Source organism: Rosa chinensis, chromosome 7, assembly GCF_002994745.2.
Source record: "Rosa chinensis cultivar Old Blush chromosome 7, RchiOBHm-V2, whole genome shotgun sequence".
Lineage (NCBI taxonomy): Eukaryota > Viridiplantae > Streptophyta > Magnoliopsida > Rosales > Rosaceae > Rosa > Rosa chinensis.
In genome coordinates this window covers 5,607,945-5,628,686 of record NC_037094.1, presented here as the reverse complement: position 1 = coordinate 5,628,686, position 20,742 = coordinate 5,607,945, and the positions used below count along the sequence as shown (strand labels likewise).

The following is a 20,742-nucleotide window of genomic DNA, read 5'->3' as shown; positions in this document are numbered from 1 at the left end:
AAAAGAAAATGGAACTTCATAGAAGATGATGAAAAGATCGTGAAGCAAATAAAAAACCTCTGCAAGAACCTCCCTCCTCTTCAACAACCAGAAGAGAATGATGAAATTATCCTCCAGACAGACGCGAGTGATAATTACTGGTCCGGTGTTGTTCTGGCGAGAGCGCCCGGAACTAACATTGAAAAGATCTGCAAATTTTGTAGCTGCAAGTTCAGCCCTGCAGAACTAAATTATCCCACAGGGGAAAAAGAAATTTTAGCTGTCAAGAAAACGATTTTAAATTCTCCAGCTTATCTGGGAAAAACCTTTACTGTCCGCACCGATTGTGCTAGAGTAAAGAATTTTAAAAATTTTAAACTTGACAAAGCTGCTGATAAAGGAAGATTAGCCAACTGGCAATTGTTTCTTAACCAATATGATTATACTGTTGAATTAATTGCAGGAAACAAGAACTATCTTCCAGACGCATTGACCAGAGAATTGGCAATGTTCAGCCAAAGAGAAGACGACGAAAGTCGTAATCCCAGAAGCAGAATGACTGGGAAAGAACAGGAACCTGAAGAGGATCCAAAAGAAACCAAGGAGAAAATCCTTAAAAGGTTTCTGCTAAGCTCAAAAGGCTTGGCTTCAACTGATCAATCCCAGGGTAAAGGATTGGCTAGCCCGTCTCAAACGGCAGACGGTAAAGGCACATCAAGACCGTTGATGGCTGCTGCTTTGCCAAAAAGCAGACCAACTCCGAGTGGAGTTATAAATGTTTTTAATTATGAATTAAGAACTTTTGATACTCCTGTGTTCAGAACTGGCAGGAGACTAGCTTATCACCAGAAGGCAATCCTGGACAATCTCTTATTTGCCTTTCAAGAAAGAAGCAGTGGATTAATGTTCCCAGCTCTGCTTGCATTAGCTGAAGAACTCTACGAGAATGGTAGACCACAGGGTGAAGAGCTTCATACACAGCAGAGTGCTGTAAGGAAAGAAAAACTATCCTTCCTTGAAAGTCCAGAAAGTGCTAGGGTCCCTATCATGGCACTCAATGAATCAGACTGGTATGAATTCCATAATCTGATCGGAAGGCACAATCCTGAAAACCTAGTTCCTCCAACCCTCTTTATTGTCTCAGGACCATATGTTGGAAGATACCTGGTAAATGTTCAGAGTGAACATCCTCAAGAACACAAGCTGTGGCTTGTTGAAAATGGTTTTGTCCATAATTTGTGGACTAAAACTAATGATGATTTAAGAGGCTTGCCGCCTATTATTGTCAACACGGTCAAGAACATCAGAAAAGACAACTGTATGCTTCGTCTGAAGTTCAGATCCACTCCTCCAGAATGGATCCAGAAGACAGATGGTGAAGTTGAATATATTCCTCCATACCATTATGTGAGAATTATTCAAAGAAGATATCTTCAACCAGCCTGTGTAGCATACAACGGCCAACCAAATTCTAGCATCCCCTGGATGAAGGCCATGGCTCTTGACTACATCAAAAAGATCATCTCTGAAGACAGCAACAACACATTCCTGGCAGCAGGAGAAAAGACAATTATCACTGCTTACGATCATCCTGACGTAGTCAGCAGCGATATATTCCTATCTCTAACCAGAAAAGAGATAGACTCGACAATGGCATGCATGCGTTGGGTGGAAAAGCTTGAAAATGACAACCACTACAAGATGTATGTTGATACAGACGTCGAGGATAATGCAACAACAACTTGCATGGCCCAGACAGACAACAACTCCTTTGTCTTTGGCCACCATTCTGAAACGGACGAGAACATGTGAAGCTACAGGTGAAGAATCAGCACCAAAATAGCAACTGTAGAACTTTAGACTTTTCTAAAGCTACTTTTGCTTTTTCCTTTTCAAAAAGAAAAGGTTAAGTGAAAAACATTTCACTTTTTCCTTTTGCTTTTTCCTGACCGACCTCCACCAGCAGGAGCACTACGAAAAGCAAGAGTCACGGAGTTGTCCTGTACATTTTGTATTTTGAATTCTAGTTTGAGTTCCGCTCCCTATATAAGGAGCCTTAGCTTCTCTTAAAAGGCATTCGAAGTTTAGATCAGAAAAACTCCTCTGATAATAAAAATAGTAGAATAGCAGTGTGCTTCCCTTCCTATCTAGGTGTGAAGTAGTGAGCCTCCATTACAAGTAAGTAACTGGTCTCATTCTTATGGATAGCTAAACAGCTTTTGCTGTTTACCTGAGAATGAGGCTCTGACTGTTCAAAGCTTGTATGTATATTTGAATAAGTAAATTCAGATGGATATTCACCCACTTCTTTAATTTATAAAATGTTTATGTCATTATCTTTACATTTCGTAATCATCTTTATCATGCATGGTTTACTATGTCAAAGTTTGAACATTCGAATGTATGCATCCCATGGAAAACTAAAGTTCTAAAGCTTTACTGTTCAGCCAAAAGAATCAGTTTTAAAACAGAAAAAATTAGGACAAGCAGCAGTGATTCCGCCCTGTGAGTAGCCGTTTAGACAGGAAGTCGTTAGGCGAAATGTGGCATGTTGAAGGCTAGTCTTGTTTTTGTTTTGAAGTTTTTACTGTTCCTTTTTGTTGGATAGAACGGTAGAGGAATCTAAGGTCAACATAAGATACAAAGGGCATTTGTTTGTTAAAACTATCCTTGTTAATCTTTGTCTTTCATCAATAGTGAAATACCAAAGTGTTAGGCAGTTGGGAAAAATACCAAAGATTTTTGGGTACGCGGGAATTACCTCATAATAAAAAGGTGTGAATTGGAAAAAAAAATATATATACCCGACGGAAAACACTATCCAAAAAAAAATCTTATCATATCTCTATACAAACAGTCTTCCCCCAACCTCCCGCCCCTCTCTGAGCTCCGAGCAATCAAACTCAAAGCAATAATGTCCCTGAAATTCAAACACCTCCACCGCCACCAACCACTATAAGCTCAGCTCAGCTCACCGAACCTAAACCCCTCGCCACAAATGGCCTTCGCAACCGCCAAAATTTCCGAAATGCCACTCAGAAACTCACTCCCGCTCACCTCTCACTCCCCTTCCTCTCTCAACCTCCTCTTCTCGTCCCCAAAACTGTCATTTCACATCCTCAAGCCCTTCTCTGCTCTCAGAACCACCGAGCACGGCGGCAACCCGAACGCGAGGCCGTCGCCGCACAAGTCCAAGCCCTCGTCGTCCTCCTCCACCGCACCGTGGCTGAATAAGTGGCCGTCTCGCGGTGCTCCCTCGGAGTTGCCCCGCCATAAGGTCAACGATAGAGTCAAGGAGTCCAAGGGCGGTGGAGAGAAGCCGAGTAATGGCGCTAGGTACGTGGACAAGGACAAAGGCCAGAGCGCGATAGAGAGGATCGTGTTCCGGTTGCGGAACCTGGGGTTAGGCGACGAAGACGAGGAGGAGGAGAGCGGTGATGGTGTTGAATTGGACGGTCCGGATTCAATGCCGGCGGCGAGCGGAGAGGAGAAGCTCGGCGATTTGCTGCAGCGGGAGTGGGTCCGGCCGGACTATATATTGGTGGAGGAGAAGGGCGACGATGACGTGGCGCTGCCGTGGGAGAAGGAGGAGGAGGAGGAGGAATTGAGTGAGGATGAGGAGGTGAAGGGGCTGAGGAGAGCTCGGAGGTCGAAGGCGCCGAGCTTGGCTGAGCTGACGATTGAGGATGAGGAGCTGAGGCGATTGAGGAGGTTGGGAATGTTCCTGAGGGAGAGGATCAGTGTGCCGAAAGCCGGGATTACGCAGGCTGTGCTGGAGAAGATTCATGATAAGTGGAGGAAGGAGGAGCTGGTGAGGCTCAAGTTTCATGAGGTTTTGGCTCATGATATGAAGACTGCTCATGAGATTGTTGAGGTTCGTTCAGTTCTTGAATTTTCGTCTACATTTTGCAATTTTCTGTATGTGAATTGTGAACTGAATGTAATTCTTGCTGAATACAGATTAGGATATTATGTCTAGTTTGCTTAGTAATGATGAACCAGTAGTATATGAATATATGCATATATCGAAAGGACTAGTTTGGTTAGTGATGAACTAGTTTAATGAGCTGTTGCCATAGCTGCTCCATTTCTGAGGGATTCATGGTTAAATGTACTGAAAGTAAGTGAGTATTTTCTCAGCTGATTGACACTGATTATGGTGTGTAAAGTTACCCTCGTTTCTCATTTGCATGAGAAACCTAGTACACGCTTCTTATCCATCATCCTTTTCATTCTTTTTTGTGCTAACTGAGTTTGGTTAACAAAAAGAACTGCACTCGGGTTTTGTTATTTACGCCTCACATCTTGCTCTCGCTTCAAAGAGCTAAAATCTTGTTGCTGATGCAGAGGTGGTCTGAGTTTCTCAGAATTTTGTGTGTGTGTGTGTGTTTTGTGGTTTCATGTCCTTTTTACTTGTCCGATGTCATGAAATTTTGCCAAACTTTAATGCTTACAGTTTTCTATTTTCTTTTGTAATGTAACTGATTGCCTTTAGTGATGGTCAGCGTCGAACAGGAGGTTTAGTTTTATGGAGATCAGGGAGTGTCATGGTTGTGTACCGTGGGATTAACTACAAAGGCCCTTCTAAATCCGAACCCGTTGGTAGGGAAGGAAATGCTCTTTTCATCCCAGATGTTTCATCAGCTGAAACTCCGGTAACAAGAAGTGGCAATGATGTGACTTCAACTCCAGATAAGACTGAGCAAGCTGTGAAAATTCCAGCACCTCTTCCGAAGATGACAGAGGAAGAAGCTGAATTCAACAGCTTATTGGATGAATTAGGTCCTCGTTTTGTTGAGTATTGGGGTACAGGAATACTTCCTGTTGACGCTGATTTACTTCCTAAAACAATCCCGGGTTACAAAACACCTTTCAGGCTTCTTCCTACCGGGATGCGATCACGGCTGACTAATGCAGAGATGACTAATTTGCGGAAACTTGCTAAATCAATTCCATGTCATTTTGCCCTTGGTAAATTCTCCTTCTGTTTTTATTTTTAACTTTACTCTAGTTTACCATGTCAACATTTGCTGACACTTCATTCTTGATGTCTTGATGAAGGGAGAAATAGAAATCATCAAGGGTTAGCATCTGCAGTACTTAAAGTTTGGGAGAAAAGTTCCGTGGCGAAGATTGCTGTCAAACGAGGTATCCAGAATACAAACAACAAAATAATGGCTGAGGAGCTGAAGGTCCGTTCTACATTATCTGTTTTTCATTACTTTTGGTACTTTTTCCCAACTTAATGCTGCATTTTAGTTAATGTGTCAGAGTCAAAACCCACCACTTGAAAAACATTGTAATCTTCACAGGAACATTACTGAACTAGAAGTCAAGGTGGTTTTTTATGTGAAATGATAGTTGTTCCAGTAATGTTCTCTTCGGGAAAAATAAAAAAGTGATAGTTGTTCCTATAATGTAGTGTTCTTTTACAAGAACATTACTGAACTAGAAATCAAGGTGGCTTAGCACTCTTAAGATTTTCAGGTTGGCATGGTTGAATCTTTTTGTTTGAAATCCATTAGGAGCTCCCTTGCCTCAAACTTACTCATGACTGTGGCTTAGATTATAGATCCCTGAGTTGTGTGGCATCCAGCCCCTGTAGTGTGGTTCATTTTATGATGTTGGTTACTTCTGCAGCATGTAGTGTTCATAAGAGCTTTTCATTTGGGCCTCAAACCCTAATTATTCAAATCCACAGGACTGAATGGAATTAATGATATAGAGATTATTTTTAAGTATGCGGATATATTTGCCCAGTGGTTGTTCAGCATATCTACTTATCTCGCTGCTATACTTTTCACAAGCTTAGTCTGCACAGTGAACTGTGCTTTTCTTTCAATGCAAATGAGAACCACTGCCATTCTAAGTAAGAAACCTATCACAATCTTTTGTTAATCATTATTGGCAAGCTTGTAGATAGGCATTTCTTTTATGAATTTTCTGGCAAGCTAAAGCACTCACTATAGGTTTTATTTATCTATTTTTATTATTAATTGTTTGTTATAAATACAATATATTTTTATTTATTATAGCTTTTTCATTTTTTTTACCTGGTTGCCTGTACAGGATAAAGTTCAACGGGTAATAATTCTAAATTTATTCTACATTGCAGGCATTAACAGGTGGTGTTTTACTACTCAGAAACAAATATTACATTGTCATTTACCGTGGAAAGGACTTTATCCCAACAAGTGTAGCTGCTGCTCTGGCTGAAAGACAGGAACTAACGAAACAGGTTCAAGATGTGGAAGAGATAGTGCGTGTCAAACCAATAGATGCAGCTTCTTCAGGTACAGAGGAAGGACAGGCACTTGCAGGAACTTTGGCAGAGTTCTACGAGGCCCAAGCCCGATGGGGAAGAGAAATATCTGCTGAAGAACGTGAAAAGATGATTGAAGAAGATTCAAAAGCTAAGATTGCCAGGCGTGCAAAACGAATTGAACATAAGCTAGGCGTTGTAAGTATCCTTCCTTTAGTGTTCAATGGCTCCAAACACCATTTCCTCTTTCCCTCTCTCTGCTTCTCTCAGTTGCTCTCCTTCTATTCTGCCAACATTATGCCATTAACTTAGATGTGGTTGCTGTGGTTTTGATTTTGGAAAATTGTTTGCATATAAGTGTCAAATAAATGTGAAAAAACTTTGTTTATGTTATAAAATAGTGATGCAGATAATCATGTCAAGAATCACAAAGGCCTTACCTTGCCCACACAATTTTGTTTGAATTTAGGAAGGTTTTGTTGTTATCACCAAAAAAGGGCCTGTTGTGCATTTAAAGTTATACAAGCTTAGTAATAATTTTCTTGTGGCTGCTGAATGGATCATGGTGGTTGTAATTAGTCAACATGGACATCTTCTTACATATTTATATGAGAGAAAATGGTGGTGATGTGGTCTCTTAATTTTGTCCTCTTGTATCTCCAGTGTTGGTAGACCTAAATTGTAGGAGATAGACTTTGTACGTCCTGTGTAATGTTTTCTTGTCCAAAAGACATCATTAATAGCCTCACTTATAACTTGGGTACTACTAATATGTGTGTATACACATCTGTCTGACTTGGTTTTAAAATCTGAATTCGCTGACAGGCCCAAGCTAAAAAGCTTAGAGCAGAGAGACTCCTATCCAAGATAGAATCAGCAATGCTTCCTGCAGGTCCTGATTATGATCAGGAAACCATCACTGATGAGGAGCGGGTTATGTTTCGCAGGGTTGGCTTAAGAATGAAAGCATACTTGCCTCTTGGTGAGTGATCCTCTATATCTTTGGAAGTGAAGATAGAACTATGAACTGAAACACTGATGATCTTTGTTTCATAATGTACTAGGCATACGTGGTGTCTTTGATGGTGTCATCGAAAACATGCATTTGCATTGGAAGCACAGAGAGCTAGTGAAATTAATATCCAAACAGAAGACCCTTGCTTTCGTTGAAGATTCAGCCCGGTTGTTGGAATATGAGAGCGGTGGCATACTGGTGGCTATAGAAAGAGTTCCCAAAGGATATGCTCTTATATACTATCGTGGAAAGAATTATAGGCGTCCCATTACCTTGAGGCCAAGGAACCTTTTAACTAAGGCGAAGGCATTGAAACGTTCGGTGGCCATGCAACGCCATGAGGTTTCAGTTTCTTACTCTTCCCCAGTTTCTCTGTTGAATCTGATATTTGTCTTTGATTTGTTCTTCACCTCACGATAAATATTATATGTATCCATGTAGGCTCTCAGTCAGCACATCGGGGAATTGGAGAGGACCATAGAGCAAATGAGATCTGAAATTGTAAGTTATAGACATATAATTCACAATGCTTTTACTACGCTCATATGCAGTCATGTGTATGCTCCTATAAAATACTTGATATTGTGCAAGTTAACCATGGCATTGTTTAGGCTAATTTGCTTGATCAAATCTGCAATAATTGATTCAAACTTAGTGCTAGAAAGACTAATATATTTATCTGCTAGTGTGTTTTACAAATTTATTGCATATTCTCTATTCATCAGAAGATAATTTGGACAGCCAGGCTACATTACTCATGTTGAATTCATAAGTTATGTACATCATAGTTCAGCCTTGTTACAAAATGAAAGTGTACAATGTGATAAGTTGTTGAATAGTAATGGAATGTACATATGCCAAATGATCCTAAATCATGAGGATCATGGATTGGTCCTAATTGTCTACATTCCTGAAATTGTTGTCTTGTCTACTATTTACGGGGCACATGTGATAAAATTGCTAGGTTCTGTATGACAATGTAAACTTGTACGCTTAGTTAATGCTATTGGTGACCACTATTGGTGTAAACTACTCTGCCTTGATAAAATGATCCAAGCATTTGTGACCCTTCCTTGGTCAACATAAGCGATCTTGTACAGTTGGAATGTTTCCAATAATATAAATGATACGAATTTCATGGCTGTTTCCAAAAATGTACAGTCAGTATTTTTCCAATAGAATCATGTCCTTTTGCATTGCTGTTTGCCCTTGTGTATGACGATAGCTTTCCAAGCAGGGTATTTCTGAAGATGTAGAAAATGAGAGCACTTGGACCTCAAGAAATCCCCATCAGAGTGGTCATGACTCGGAATTTAACCAAGTGAGATACTGTTTCTCTTATTTATCTACTATCAAGTGCTGATGATGCTATGACCAGATATAGTCTTGGTTAATGTGGTCAACATAACAAAAGTTGGGCTTAGATGGGGTCTGAGATTGAAGTCTTAGCATGCTCCTCTAGGACAGTTTCTGTTTCTGTTAGCTCTTTCCTTTTAGGACCTTCTAATGAGTTAAGAGCCCCTTAATGAATTTATATGCAGCAATAGGAGTAAATGTTTGGTTGTTCTTATCTGCAGAGTGAGGATGAAGCTTCTGACATGGAATCAGATGGTAGTGACGATGATGAAGGCTCAGATTGGGAAGATGAAGATTAAACATTAAAATCCACAATTTTAAAAGGAAAGATCAGTTTTGACAAGAATTCTTGACAACGTGGAAATAGGGGAGGTTTCTGAGAAAGAGTTGGCTTCTGTTAAGCCTCTGGAATGGATATAATGATACTTCCTCAAAGAGGATTCGAAGTTTACAGAAAAACAGTGAACACCACACAGGATATCATCAATTGAAGCTGAAGAGTGCACCGCATACCTCACCAACAGATGTAATCAGTATCTCTTATGTAAACAGGCGTCCACTATTGTAGTCAGTCAGCCCATTGTTGTATATTTAGGTGACATTGTATTTATTCTTGTAAAGTTTTCTTTCATGAATTGTGTATACAATGGACCTGGATTTAACGCCCTAGTCTTGCGGTATAACTGGATGAATTTTTGGCCTCCCATAAAAAAATTTTAAAAGGGAATTCAGAAATCTGCTTAAGAACCAGAGATCTTAAATATACTGGAAATGCAAGTCATATAATTCCCAACAAGAAAACTCGGCAAGTGATTGCCATCATATTTCCAAAAACTACAATTTGAAACCGTTTAAAATTGTCTCGGATGGCTCTTGCATAAACTTCTACATACAAAGGTCCAATTGATTAGTAACAAATCTATATGATCAACAGATAACATTTTCTTTCTGCAACAATGGATAGATACTTTAGGGTTTAAATCACCAATGATAACACTGAAATCTCTGGCCGGAAAGCAAAAATTGAAGCTCAAGGCTGCCCCTGCTTCCCTACTGAAAAATCAAAATTTCAGCAGTTTATTGGCGCATTATCTGCTGTAGCTGTAGCACTTGTTTTTTCTGTTCTGGAGGCAGGAGATTAATTTGTTCTGGGGTAAGAATCATCACTTGTTGAAGCAGTGCCTTCTCCTCATCAGGGGTTAACTGCACAACGAGCAAAAAAATCAATTGGTGACAGGAAAACTCAAGACATAGATAAAAGCTCCGGCTGATATGAACAGTTGCAGCTATTTTACCGCTGTGCCACGACCAGGCATTTGACCAGGAACTAATGATGGTGGTCCTGAAAGCTGTGGCACTGACGAACTCTCTGGCGGGCCAGACATCCAAGATCCTCTATCTGCTTGCATAGAAGTTCCAACTTGATTGCTGTACTCTGAACCCAAATGCATACCTCCTCCCTGAAAGAAAAAAAGCATCAGGTATGATTCACTCATATCCATCCAAAAACAATATACAAAGTTCATTGCAGATTAGAGCACTCCTCAATGAAAACCCAACAGGTAGTTCATTAGGGGAAACATTGCGTCACCAGCAACTGACAATTCAAACAAAAAAAGGATAAATCCAGACTTGGATGAAACAAAAAAGCTCAAAAGAAATTCTGGAGTCAACAGCCTTGCAAGTAGATTTAAAATGACTCTGTTAACTACCATAACGTTTCCCAGAATCAAGCAAATTCAAATTATATAAACATAATGATAAACATTGTCCGGGTCGATCAAAACCTACCAAGAAGCCCACACGTACACGTTTTTTTGTTATATATCCTACTCTACTCTTCTTACAGGATGTACATCTCATTCACTAGAGGAATCATTATTCTTCCATGGTATCAAGAGAACACAGTTGAAAGGTTCAGGCAGAGATGTGGCTAACAATAAGGGCGAAAGGTAAAAAGGAATGCATGAACCGAACTTTGGTTGAGTCTCTAACGGCATACAAGCTACTTCAAGCACGATTTTAATAACATCAAGAATTTGATATGATAAGGCATTCCTCTAGGATGCCATTAAGCCTAATCAACCCTATAAGAATACTAACTGATATACAATGTTCACATCCATTCAGATAAAACAAACTTTCTTTCTGATATAGAAACACATACCTGATACATGGATTGAGGTGGTGGGTGACTTGGAAGTGGTGGCTGTCCCAGGGGAAATGAAGGCCCAACACTAGTAGGGGGTTTCGTACTTGACTGAAAAAATCATTGAAGACAGTAAGTCCATTCTTCTTATATTGACACATTTTATAGAAACCAGTGAAACTACAAATCTCAGCTTACATGAAACATGGATTGTGAAGGATGTTGGAAACCCGAATTGGGCCCCATTTGTGGGGGATACTGATGGTGGTAGTTAGGCATTGAAGGTCTTGGTTGTGGTGGCAATGGTGGTTGCAGGGGCATATGATGACCTCCACTTGTCTGTAATGGCTGTTGCAACTGGTTGTAAGAAGCCATTTGGGTTTGATGAAGTTGAGGTGGCTGTGAAGAATGATGAGGGTGTGTTGGAGGATTTGGAAGTTGAGAGGATTGTGGAAGAGATACTGGAGTCATTTGGGGATTCAGATGTCCCTTAGGCTGCTGCTGGGTCTGCAGGGGATATGAAGGCATAGGCTGAGACTGAAGATTAAACGCAGGAGGACCAGCCGACGAGCTAGGCACTGTAGATTGGTTTTGGTATTGCTTTCTTGCAGGAGCTTGGATCTGGGATGGACCTGGTTGATCCTGAACACCAAGGCCAGGCAATGAGGGAGCTGCCAGAGCATTAGACTGCTGAGTTGGTTGCACCGACTGCTGTGAATGCTGCGACGTCACTGGCTGAATGGTGGGAATCTACAAAACAACCACAATTTAGACATATAACAAAACGCAACCCCTTATAGACAACTTTTACAAGTACAGAAGAGCATACCGATTGAGGTGGCCGGACCATTCCAAGCATAATTTGTGCCTGGTGAAAGAACACACTTAATATCAGCAGTTAGAGACTAAATGGTATACTTTTGAACAAAAACTACTTCACTTATGAAACCTATTCGAGACCATTAATCAGTAATGCAATTCAACTCAATGTCCACACAGCAATTCAGAACTTAGAAATTGAAGTTATTTCCTACTAAAATTAGCAACTTCTGAACAAAACCATTCACAACACAGCCCTAATCACACAAAATCATCTCAAGAAAGCAAAACAAAATTGAAAAAAAAATAATAATAAAAAACCTTGCATGCACAAAATTATCTCAAACAAAACAAATGACATATTTAAGCAGAAAGGGGGGAAAAGCAAAACCCTAAAAATTCAGAAACCTGGAAAAGCGCTTTGGTGAGAAGCGGATTCTGTATGAGGATCTGCCTCGCTTGCTGCTGGTTCTGTTCTATCAGACTCTGTAATTCAGAAAACGACGCCGTTAGAACAGGGACATTAGTTCAATTGGGATCTTTGAAGCGAAAGAAATTTTGGGAAAGGAAATTTAAGCACGAGAAGAAAATTCGAGAGGCAGTGGTTATATACCTTCATTTGAGACATGATTTCGTAGAGCTGGTTCTTCGACATTCCGGCTATATTCGCCGGTAGGCCGTCGCCGGAGATTTGCTTTCCCGCCATTGTTTCACCGAGAGTCCAGAGACGGAGAGAGAGAGAGCGCGCTTATGGAGTTCGGTTGTTGTTTATGGCTTTATTGGTCCCCGGTAGTAGTTTAAAGACGATTTTTGTGTTTCTTTTTTTCTTTTCTTTTTTTGAAGTGGGCTGAAGTCTCATTGAACCCATCACCCATGAAAGGCATGATTGCAAGAAGTTGGGAGGTCATTTTGGCACCAAGTAGAGTATCGGCACTGGATCAAACCCGGGGATGCTAACGCAACCGGGGTTTTTTTTTTTTTTTTGAGAGAAGGAAATGCATTGCATTAAACTACTAAACGCAATCGAGATACAAGTACAGGTATAAGTACCAGAAAGTTAAAATGACAATCCACAACCTAATATGAAAATCAGGAAACAAAAGTGTCATCACTACTAACTAGCTGTGCTGCTCGTAACTTTCACTAGAAAATACTTATAACCATAAAATGGAAGAAGTGGAAAAATGTCTTCACTTCTTCTCTTCAACCTAATCTAGAACTTCTTTGGTTGAAGAAGAGAAACAGTGGTGGCCTCGTTAAAACCTTGTTTAGATAAAGCCAGTGGGAAAAACTTCAAACCGAGGAAATTAGAGTACCACCCATACAAAACAAAACACACCACAAAAAAACTGCACTGTCTAGGAAGACCCAGACCTGTCACCCAAAATGGTAGAGAACAGGGGAGGGGGAAACAAGTTGGTTGTGTCCAAAGGACACTCGTTACTGCTCTTGCATGTTTGATTGTTTGAAAGCTCCTTTACGACGCTTGGACTTGGGAATAACCTCCTTAGAGACCTCTGAAACCTCGTCCAAATTGCCAGATCAGTGAGCACATCGTCCAAAGGGTGGTAGAGTGAAGGAGACTGATTAACTCCATGTATAACCCCTTGCGGAGAAAGAGGAATTTTAGGGTCAACAACCGTCTCTCCTTGCGAGAGAAAAAGGGGAATTAACCGCAGTCAACTGTTGAAGAAGGGTGGGCCTATCAAAAAGTAGATCAGCTGTGATTGGGCTTGGGCCCGAACTATGTTTCAGAAAAAAATGGGCTCCCACAACTGTCTTTAACCAGATACGACATTTTCGCATCAGCTGTTGATGCCAAAGTAACCGCTTGAGAGCCATGCACCGCCTCCAACGTCGGCATCTGGGGTTGAGGAGCCTTAACCATCTGGTTTCCGGCAGACGAAGAAGATCTGCATATCCAAATTGACTGAATTCATTGATGGTAGCATAATTCCTTCCTCTTGATCTGATCGAAATCATCTCTACAATTGAGTTGAAGTCTGTCAAAATTATGTATCTTATTGCTTGCAAAGATTTGAATGCTCATGCAATCATCAAATTGAAACCCACAACAGTTATATCAATGAAGACAATTAAAACACAAAGCAAAATGAAAGAGATCCTGCAAAACAGAGTCAGAATTAATAACCCATAACAAACTAAATGCAAAATTGAAATAAGGAGGCTTAAGCATCACAAAGGATGCATCTTGAGAGAGAGCCTGAAGATATATGTATTGAACTTTGAAAGCATTTACAACCTAACGCAACCGAGGTTAAGCGCACAGTTTTTGGTCAAAATCGCATGCTCTTATTTGTGTGCAATTTTTTTTTTACTATCAAACGTGATTTTTAAGAGATTTTAGAATTGATGGAACTCAAAAAATCAAGATCCGATATTTTTTTGAGATTTTCCAAAGTCGGAAAACCGGAAAAATAGTAAAGAAAATTGAGTCGATAGTTTTGTATTCCATTACTTGCAGGCTGCAGCGGCTCCTAAAAATAATATAGTACCAATTATCAGATTATGACATAGAAAATTCATTATTTGAAGTGTTAATAAGCACGAGAAGAAAATCATATAGTACCAATATTTGGGTTTTAGGATTTTATAAATCATTTTTTATTGCTATTAGGGTTTCAAGTATCACAATTGAACAAAAAAAAAATCACATTCAACAACTACAATGAACATGTTGGGTATAAAAAAATATTGATATCATGTAAGATTAGAGAAAAGATAAGAAGAAAAAAGGAAGAGAGATGATAGATAACCAACCTCTTTGCGCGTAGAGAGAAAACTTTGATAGATTTAAAATAATAATAATAATAATCTTTGATAGACTTTTTCAAATATTTGGTCTGTTGGCTAGAAAATTATTAGAATTTGGTGTGTATAGTTAACACTACAAAGTCCATGATTATCCTTGATTTTCTAATTCCATAAGTATGAATGAAATTTTGAATACCCTCTAAACTTTTATTCATTTTTAGAAGTCCTAATTGAATACCCCTAGATTTAATTTGGTGGAATTCATAAAGTCTTTAAAAATTCTAATCTAATACCCAAGACTTTCATGGACTGCTGAAAGTCTATATTGAATGCACCCAGACTTTTAAATTTCATAGGTTTCTTAAAAAGTTCAACTAATTCCATATACAATACACCCCCTTAGGTTCACTCATTGGGTGAATGAGCATATTCAACATCTCTTGTAATAAAGGCATAATAACTTTATAATTTTCTAATCCGACTATTCATATTGTATAACGTAATATAAATATTAGTTCTGTAAAAAACCAATCAAATTGAAGACCTTTTAGTTATTTTTTTCTATGAAATACTTGGACGGTTCATCATAATAGTAATAAGTGTTGTTAGAACCATCTATTTGTTTGATTCAATTATATAACTAAACGATTTCTAATTCGATTGAATTTTTACAGAGATGATCTTTAAAGCCTTATTTATGATATGGACCTGTGAATTATAAATTTATTAAGTAAAAGTATGTTAATCGATAATGATAGGTGAATATGCTCGTTCACCCTAGGGTGAACCTAAGAATGACTGATGATGCGGCTCGATAGCCTCTACACATCTCGACACCGCTTGTTACAATCGGTTAATTGGCTTCCCTTGTCTTCCTTTTCCTTTCTTAGTTTTCTTTTGTCTTTCTGTCTTCTCTTTGTTTCCTGTTTTCTTCTCCCTATATATGATGCATCATATCTTCGAGCCACTAAAGGTCCGATAATCGATGCCAATGATCTGCATTGGTTAACCGACACTTGGGTGCAGTTCCAGAAATTCAGTCAATTCAATATTGGTTAACTAACTGAAATTTTGGTTCAGCTGAGTGGGAGTATATAATAGGTAAAGCAAAAGCTTTTAGCCATTGAATTGCCAAACACCATTGCATTCGCAGTTTGTGATCCATTCCATATTCTATGATTATATTTTCTGGTATATTATGGAAGTTTCAGAATTCAGAGAAGAGCATATATACCACATATATATATAACAAAGGACACTAGGGTTTCCCCAGCATGCATACATATATTGAGCAAAAAAAGACATAAAGAAAGTAGTGGCATACGCGCAGTTACACTTAACAACACCAACGTACACCAACATGAACATTGTTACGTAGTTATTTTGATATATATGACATTTTTATATATATGCGGGGAAAGGTGAACGAGAGATAATGAAGTCGCTGTACTACCCAGTCATAGTTCCTTTTCTTTCATGTACGTACGTATCCGGATTAACATACGGTCGAAAATTGTCGTTTAAGAAGTTAGCTAGCTTATGAATCCTTGATGATCCTGCAACTTCACCATATGGAGTCCAAGTTGAATGGTTGCCCCGGATGCTGTTGTGACTGCGGCACGGAATCCATGACCTGATCCTTAGATGATGAAGAGGCTTGCAAATTTGACGAATTCATGTTATGATCAGTGCCAAAGTGAGACATTAATCCAGGTTGCTGTTGCTGTTGCTGTTGCTGTTGAGCTGCCATGAAAGAGGAGTAGTGATCTTCTAGACCAGCTGCTGTAGCATCTCTAATCGGTTGCTGATAGATGGTACTATTAGTACTAGCACTGCTACTCCTAAGTTGTAATGCCCTAAGTAGCAAGGAGTTCACTGACGAAAGATTCGATGGACTTAGCAAGCTAGATGGCCATGATCCGAGTGCTGCTGCCGGAAGAATGGCACCACTAGCCGCCGCCTCTCTCGCCCCGAGCCAATTATTCATGTTTAAAGTAGTGCTGATCATGTTAACATCATTATTGATTCTCTTATTATCAATAACGTTGTAATTGTTGCCTTCTGGAATTGACATGTTGTTGCTGATGAACCCAGTACTAGATGAATTTGCAATGTTGTTCATAAAATTAGGCAACTCCACATCTCCAAATTCATTTATCATTGAGTTTGTCTCGCCAAGAGAATCGACAGATTGCGGTGAGGAAGATGTAATTTGCTGTGGTTTTTTCAAGGCTATGCTCTTCTGAAACACCCTACAAACCACCCATTCTTCCTGCATACATGTGAAAACTAGCTAAAGTTAGCCCTAGCTAAAGAAATAATTACCAAATAGTTCCATGGCTAGATTCCATCCGTGTAGTGCACGTAATGTATAAACTAAGCTTTCTACAGAGAGAGCAAGCCTCTATTAATCTGCAAACCAAACATGACCTAATTGAGTTCGTACATACCTTTGAGGTTGAGGATTTGAAGGGATGGTGCTTGTTTTCTAGTCTGTATTCGTGCATGACCCAGTTGGTTTTCTCACCCCTTGGAGCTCTACCCCTGTAGAAAACTAGGGTTTTCTTCATTCCAACGAGTACCCCTTGACGAAGTATTTCTTTGTCTTTGCCAGTTGTCTTCCAATACCCTGCTTCTGTGGCTCGGTTGGTCCGAAGTCCAGTAGGGTATTTTCGGTCTCTTAAGTTGAAGAAATACCATTCTTTCTCTCCCATCGAAGCCTTGCCTACACCAGAAGTAATTAATTGTTATTCAACTTATACGACTAGATAATTTAAGAGTTTCCATAATTTAGGTGGTTGGTAACTAATTAACCAGAACTAATTAATTAATTAGGAAGATAAAATACTATAGGAATCAAGAAACATTAATGCTGAAATTTCCAACATTTACAATTTCCCTTTGGTGAACATTTTCATTTCATAAAAGAATTCCTTGGTTAATCATTATATGCAATTGACTAAGCTAGCTCGCCATCAGGATTCAGGAATGGAGATTAGGGTTTAAGAAGACAAAGAAAATAAGACCAAAATCATAAACAGAACTACAGATAGAAAAAAGAAATCATAGACTTTTCATCAAAAGGTAATTAAGTCAACAATCCAGCTTGCTCTCGGTAGATCGATGGAGATAAGAGATAATACAGTTGTAACTTGTACCAAAGAAATAGTAATGGAAGATGAAGAAAGGTAATCGATCATTAACGGCAGATCTTTGATGCATATGATAATTAATACCTGGGAGGTCCCAAGGTTCACACTTATTGAGATCGACAACAGCTACGGCTTGTGATGTGAAGCTAACATCAGAAACCTTGCGCCCGAGATAGTATGTAATCAGTTCTTCATCTGTTGGATGGAATCTGAACCCAGGAGGAAGATTCTCCTGCATTCTTGTCAATTACTTGATAATCAGAAACCTACTGAACCGAATAGCTAGTATTGGATGGATACCCTTAACTGCTGCACTCTCTAGCTATTCGATTCTTCGGAAGCTTGGAGCGTAGACGAAGTAAGATAATGATGAAGATGATGAGGTATTAATGGAGCTGCATATCTCATCAAATCTTCAAGAAGAAGCGGCCATTGTCATTCGCCTGTAGTCGTTTTATATTCTGATGATAATTACAGCTAACACTTTGACAAACTGAAGAGGACAATTTTTTCTTCTCATGCAAAGTCCAATCAAATTACCAAAACGCCACTACCATTACTATATACGTATTGATTATTGAACAAGTAAGAGGGTTAGCGCGCATTGACTAAGAATGGCTCAATATATCAAAGTGGATACGAAAATTTCTCTGTCACAATTTGTATAATAATTTAAGCCTCAGATTTTACACATGAGTGGCAATTGTTTGGGCACGACTCACGAGGGTTAAGGGTTGTCTCTGTTACACCAGATTTTTGATTTCATATGCAACTTTGTTAATTTAGTTGTATTCTATGTGATATGAGATGATTCAAAGTCCAACCACCTTCACCCATTTCTAACCACCCAACCCTAGCTTGGCTACTATACTCTACTGCCCCAATGGGAACGTTCTTGGCTATTTACTAGTATCGCTTTCCACTCGTATATATACTAAACCCTAAAACATTTGTGTGTGTGTGTGTGTATATATATCTATCTATCTGTCTATTTATATATTCACTAGTATTGACACTTGTCTACGCCTCTCATTATCTCTCCTTCTCATGTGATTGTGATTTTAGCATCCTTCTTGCAACTGTTTACATATATAGGTTGCAAAATGAATTTGGTTTGGTAATCTATCTAAAATAGTTCATGATAACCCACCCAAAAATAGATATAAGAACATTTGAAAAGATTTGTCGTAAGCTAGCAGATTAGTATATAGCTTCTAACACAATTTTTACAAAATTGTTGTGAGCATCTCACGTTTTCATAAGTATAGTCGTCGTTATAGTTAATACGTGTGTGTAAAACTTTACATGTAAAAATAAGGTGCGTATTATTATTAATGTAGGAACTAGCTATGAAGTACGTAGTAGTACCACCAAAACCCCATAAACATACAACATGATCTATATGCTTAATTGTAGTTCTTTTTCTGGCATGTTCATGGAATATTGAAGACTTGACAGTTTCAGATCATCTTAATTTCAAATTAACGTCCATCGCCTCTTTGTGTACTTTTTCGTTATTTAATAATGGGTGAGAAAAGTTTACATATAGACTAAGACTAGGACTAAGAACAAGAGTAAGATTGAGTGGTTAAAAAATGGTCACCAACTCACACGACTGGGATACCGCTTGGGTAAGCGTTTTTGTTGGATATCGTAATTTTCTTCATTCATCACCTTTTTTCTTTCCTAGCTTCTCCATCAAATTCAATCCTAACTTGGAACTTTTCATGTAAACAGTAGTAGAATATATTCAATTCTTGCTTTGGCAGCTAGGTTTTCTAGAAGCATTAAGCATATGTGTATTGATCCACGTGCGTATTTCTGCATATGTCTCTCTCTCTCTAGCTTAATCGATTTCTATGGGGTATTACCCAGAGAGTACTCATTCATTTACCATTATGTATCCCAAGTTTGATTACAATGTTAGTTACTTTTAATCACACGTGAATTCCTTACTCGGAAAACAATTGATATTATATATGCTACTTAATTTGCCTCATTTTAAGATGAACATGGGAGATGAGGCAATCGAACTAAGTACGATGAGGAGTACTGGAAGCTTGATCACTAAATTAAGTTCTACTTAGTTATATACCTAAGCTTTCTATATTCATTTAGCTAAAATAGTTTGAATTTCTTCCCCAATGACACCATCTAATGAAGTGAGGTTCATGCGTGGTGGGATCATATATTTACCATGTTAATTCGGAAAGAACCAAAATGGCAAAATGAAAGTAAAAATTGGTGGGGACTTCATCATACTATCTTTGTGCTAAACCTTTTTATATGTTCAGTTAACTTCACCCATTTGATTAACATGGTTGCCTGGCTGCGAATGGCAATGATAATACTATGACTTATGCAATTTAAAGGTGGATAATTTGCAGTACTGAAACCAATATAAATATAAATGTGTTTGATATTTTTATTATTTTCGCCTAGAAGATATTCATCTCCGATTTATATATGCATGAAAAAAATATTTTACATTTTAAGATACTGGAGGCAATTAAAAATTTACTACTCATCGAATCAAGCAATAAGTTGAGTCTTTGAAAAATCATCACGGTATAATTAAAATTTTCATACTCAAAACCTCAACTAGTCAGTTTATAAGCAACAAATTCAACGTGAGGATTAACCAGAAACACTACAAAAAAAAATTGCAATGGCTTCGGCATGCTTTTCCAGTCGCCAAAAACCGCTCTTTTGCCTCGGCAAAACCTTGCTGTCACAAGGATTGAATAAGTTTGCTACCCCATTTGTAGACAGTCGCAACTGCCATGGCCAAACAATACCCTTTACATCGGCGAAACTTAGCCGTCGCAAACACGTCTAAAATTTGCTACTGCAAGAAGATACGGTCGCATCAATTACTTATAATCTTCTGTCGCAAAGTTTCTCGATCTTATTAAGGAACCCAATCCTTCTAGGGTTTATAAGAAATCCTCTCTCCTTTTCTCTGTTCTCTCCCTCGGCACACTTTCTTCTTTCTATCCTTCTCGATCTTTAGATTAATTTTTGTTCAGATTTGTTTCACTTCTCTCTTAATCTCTATGAACCAAAAGCTTGTGATTCTTTGCTAGCTAGAAAAGGGTGGAGCTTCACCAAATTTCCGTCAAATCTGGCCACTTCAATAGCAGATCTACTACTTTCAGCATCCTCTATAAACCCCAGCAAGAAATTTAAGCAAATCACAAAGGAATAGGTGAAACCTAATTCCATTTGTTTGTGC

At 38.8% G+C, this 20,742-nt stretch overlaps 3 protein-coding genes across 3 annotated transcripts; 1 reads left to right on the top strand and 2 right to left on the bottom strand.

The window, feature by feature from the left end:
• The first annotated feature begins 2,808 nt into the window (after positions 1-2,808).
• LOC112176311 (CRM-domain containing factor CFM3, chloroplastic/mitochondrial) lies at positions 2,809-9,281 on the top strand. Its single transcript, XM_024314161.2, has 9 exons — positions 2,809-3,853; positions 4,485-4,950; positions 5,041-5,171; positions 6,095-6,439; positions 7,067-7,223; positions 7,306-7,598; positions 7,698-7,757; positions 8,494-8,577; positions 8,834-9,281. The coding sequence occupies exons 1-9, from the start codon at positions 2,978-2,980 to the stop codon at positions 8,909-8,911; spliced, it is 2,490 nt and encodes an 829-aa protein (XP_024169929.1). The 5' UTR covers positions 2,809-2,977; the 3' UTR covers positions 8,912-9,281.
• Positions 9,282-9,395: 114 nt separating this feature from the next.
• LOC112176312 (cleavage stimulation factor subunit 2 tau variant) lies at positions 9,396-12,369 on the bottom strand. Its single transcript, XM_024314162.1, has 7 exons — positions 12,194-12,369; positions 11,989-12,066; positions 11,591-11,629; positions 10,960-11,511; positions 10,780-10,872; positions 9,908-10,072; positions 9,396-9,815 (listed from the first exon to the last, which is right to left on the bottom strand). Exons 1-7 carry the CDS (start codon positions 12,284-12,286, stop codon positions 9,690-9,692), a joined length of 1,146 nt encoding a protein of 381 aa, XP_024169930.1. The 5' UTR covers positions 12,287-12,369; the 3' UTR covers positions 9,396-9,689.
• A 3,304-nt stretch (positions 12,370-15,673) lies between these two features.
• LOC112175379 (protein CUP-SHAPED COTYLEDON 1) lies at positions 15,674-17,949 on the bottom strand. Its single transcript, XM_024313052.2, has 3 exons — positions 17,592-17,949; positions 16,806-17,080; positions 15,674-16,627 (listed from the first exon to the last, which is right to left on the bottom strand). Exons 1-3 carry the CDS (start codon positions 17,743-17,745, stop codon positions 15,920-15,922), a joined length of 1,137 nt encoding a protein of 378 aa, XP_024168820.1. The 5' UTR covers positions 17,746-17,949; the 3' UTR covers positions 15,674-15,919.
• Positions 17,950-20,742: the final 2,793 nt, after the last annotated feature.